General features: G+C 45.5%; 1 protein-coding gene across 1 annotated transcript in view; it reads left to right on the top strand.

Moving 5' to 3' along the window:
• The window catches only part of fras1 (Fraser extracellular matrix complex subunit 1), a 216861-nt gene that overhangs the window by 183619 nt on the left and 29707 nt on the right, over positions 1–3535 (top strand). The window contains exons 43-46 of the mRNA XM_031870528.1: positions 1104–1367; positions 1487–1675; positions 2222–2341; positions 3207–3482. Of these exons, the coding sequence (XP_031726388.1) occupies positions 1104–1367; positions 1487–1675; positions 2222–2341; positions 3207–3482 (849 nt within the window). The remainder of the gene's footprint in view (positions 1–1103; positions 1368–1486; positions 1676–2221; positions 2342–3206; positions 3483–3535) is intronic.

The following is a 3535-nucleotide window of genomic DNA, read 5'->3' as shown; positions in this document are numbered from 1 at the left end:
AACCAGTCTCAGTGTAGTCCTGATCCTCTATGTGAACCAGTCTCAGTCTAGTCCTGATCCTCTATGTGAAAAAAACAGCCTACTTTCGACCCTCTTGGATTATTCCATTTAAAAAAACATCCATCTGGTACTTGCTGGGTGTTGTTTTCAACACTTCCACCTGCGTGGAGACACTCCGTCTCTCCAATGTCCACACACACACACACACACACACACACACACACACACACGCACACACACACACACCTCAGGATGCTATCGAACTGTTGTCGTGTCAGCGTAAACATTTAATCTCTCCAACTAGATTTAAGTTCATTTTTCAATCAACGATTAGTTGAATTCTTTTGCTCCTAAAGTAGTTTTCTTATTTCTGAGTGAGGCGAAGGTCCTGAAGGATACTTACACAGGTTTCATGTTCCCTCTGGGTTGTATATTTATGTTTATTAATAATATTTTGCACTGGACAGCTTCTGTTACTGCAGCGTTTCACTGGTGTGATGAAGTCGATCCACTCTCACAAAGTGAAGCCATGTGGCTCCTCGACGAAAACAAACAAACTTGTTTTTTCTCGTAAATTTATGACTTTATAATCTCAGAGATTATTGTTTGTTTTTCTCATAAATTTAAGATTTCAACCTTGTAAATTACCATTCTTTTATCTGGGAATATTGCCAACCGTCCTCTTATTTATTTATTTATTTTTACTGTATAATGTCCCAAATACGCTGCTCTGTGATTCACTACCAGCCTCAAAATATAAAGGAAAAAGTGTGTGTGTGTGTGTGTGTGTGCGCTCTCATTATGCTCCAGGATTTAGGCTCAAATCCCATTTAAACCTGGGCTTTGATTTAAGAGGCGATGTAATTTAGCGGAATCTAAAAACTCTCATTAGTTTGCACAAAGTCTTTCATGTACCGCATGAAAAACTCACAACGTCCTCCATTTGACCGAGATAATCAGAGCACTTAACCAGATGCTGCTTCATTCAGCTACAGCGCCGCACACACACACACACACACACATATATATATAAATATACAGTATATATACACACACACACCCTCTTCAATAAACCAGAGTTCATTAATCTCCTCTTCCCTCAGGCAAACTCCGCAGACGGCAGTTTTACTCTCAGCCGCTGGAGAACGGCCGGGTCCTCACGAAGGGCTCCACCTTCACCTACCAGGACGTCCTGGACCAGTTGCTGGTCTACACGCCCGAAACCGTCAGCGGGGGTGCGGACGAAATGGATTTCACCCTCACCGATGGCATCTACACTCACCTGGGCCGTCTGGAGTTCACCATGGACGTCAGGAGGAGCGAAGGACCCCAGATGACCGTCAACAGAGGCCTGCAGCTCCCGGCAGGTGAGACAGGACGGAGGGTCGGAGCAGCACTTCATCTTGATACAGAGAGTGAGAAAAGTCTTAAATGAAGCGTTCAAAGGCAGAGAAAGATATGAAGTGCTCTGAATCTGTTTTTTCAGGATCTTCGTCTAAGATGACGGAGCAGAACCTGAAGGGTACGGACATCGACTCGGACAGCCTGAAGCTCAGGTACGTGCTCACCAAAGACCCTCCGGCCGGAAAGATCCAGCTCAGCAGGAGCGGGCGAGTGGAGAAGATTTCTGTGAAAGGACCCGTTCAGAGCTTCACTCAGGACGACGTCAACAAAGGTTTGTCTCTCTGTTTATTTTGCTTTTGGTCCTGCTTTTCATTTCGTGTGAGACGTCTCTCTGCTTTGGCCTCGGGACAAACTGTTGCCAAGAGTGTTGTTGTTGTGAGAGTCACAATAGATATTTCATAACTTTAAATTCTACACACGACGCCCTGCAAATGAAGAGCATGTGTACCTGATACGGCAGTATCTCTATGCATGCATTTACATTTCTCATAAATACAGACCATGTTTATTGTGGGTACTGGCTTCCCTCTTAAATCAGTGGTGTTGCAACATCTTCTCACTTCCAACTTGTCTTAAACTTCACACTATGAGGCCCTCGGTTCCCCTCTAGTGACCGTTTTGGTCAGTTTCTGCTAATTACATGCACAAAATAAACTTCCATTGTAGGTTAACTTAGTTTTTAGGTTTACGTACATGACAGAAACTCCCTGGTTAGGTTTAGGCAACAGAAGTACTTTGTTAGGCTTATTAAAAGCTCCGGGTTTGGGTTAAAATAATATGATGACTGATTTAAGATGAAATGTCCGTTTTCTTGCAGGCCTGCTGCAGTACAGCCACGAGAAAGGGGAGAAGGGAGGCAGCCTGTCTTTCAAGTTCAACCTGGTTGATCCAGAGGGCAACAAGCTGATCGACCAGTCCTTCTTCATCAGCGTGCTCGGTGGGTTTCCCCTCCTGCAGCGCTCACAGTGTTCCTTCATTTGTCGGAGAGAGAAAAAGGCGGTTTTATCCCTCTGTCCTGCACATTGGACACATCCTGAAGAAGAATCATAGAGCCGCTGCTGTTAGCTGTTTCTAAATGAATAAATACTTGTAAACACAGATATATTTTTAGAAAGGAGGGTTTTGTGAAAGTGTATTCCGCTGCATCGTCTAACTTCAGTGTCTCTCAGGCGGCCGGATGGTAAAAAGACACCGAAACTTTATTCCTGTCCTCTCGCCTCCTTCTGGGCTCTGAGCCAAACTGTTGCAGTGGTTCAGCGGTTCAAAACCAGACTTGTGTTGCAGCCGCTGGAAACTGAAGGATTGTCCGTCCGGCACGCTTGAACGGCGTCCTGATTCTCTCATATCTCTCCCAGCTCACGTTGTATCTTGTTCTGTATTATCCCCCTCACTTCTTGTTGTGTTTTTTTATCTGTTCTGCGACTACAGTGGAGCTCTCTGTTGGTATCTCTTCCCTTCCACGCCGCCCTCTGATTACTTCCCTGCCCTTCTCAAATCTCTCAAACCTGTATCACTCTTTCACACCTTCTTGTTTGCTTGTCGTTGTGTCATTTCTCCACTTCCTAATAGACCTCTCTGCTCCTCTTATCTTCGATCCGCTCCCTTTTCCAAATCAGTCTCGGCTTCTTCTCTTTTTTTTGTACCAGGATGAGAAATCGACCATCAATGTTTTTATCTGCTTGTGGATGAATTGTTTTCATAATCTCAGGGGGAAAGGCCAGCATGCTTGCACCAATAAATCTCTTTCTGTTTCTTCTCCTCCTCTTCCTCTGTGACTGACCTTCTTCCTCCCTCTCCTCCAGAGGACCGTCTTCCTCCGTCCGTGGTGGTGAACAAAGGCCTGGTGCTGGACGAGAACTCCGTGAAGAAGCTGACCACGCTGCAGCTGTCGGCCAACGACCAGGACAGCGAACCGGGCGAGCTCATCTACCGCGTCACCAAGCAGACCAGCCTGGGTCACCTGGAGCACGCCGCCAGCCCAGGTACCAACACCCGACCTGTGTTCCAGCTTCTAGAGCTGAGAGTTACCTATATACTGGGTATATATATTATTATGCATAAACAGGTGTTATATCAAAGTGTTAATGTCGTCTTGTACAGCAGCAAACATCAAACAGACGTCTTTTCTTTG

Source organism: Anarrhichthys ocellatus, unplaced genomic scaffold, assembly GCF_004355925.1.
Source record: "Anarrhichthys ocellatus isolate YVR2014 unplaced genomic scaffold, GSC_Weel_1.0 scaffold53, whole genome shotgun sequence".
Taxonomy (NCBI): Eukaryota; Metazoa; Chordata; class Actinopteri; order Perciformes; family Anarhichadidae; genus Anarrhichthys; species Anarrhichthys ocellatus.
Note: the sequence above shows the minus strand (reverse complement) of the source record. Positions and strands in the feature narration are given on the sequence as shown.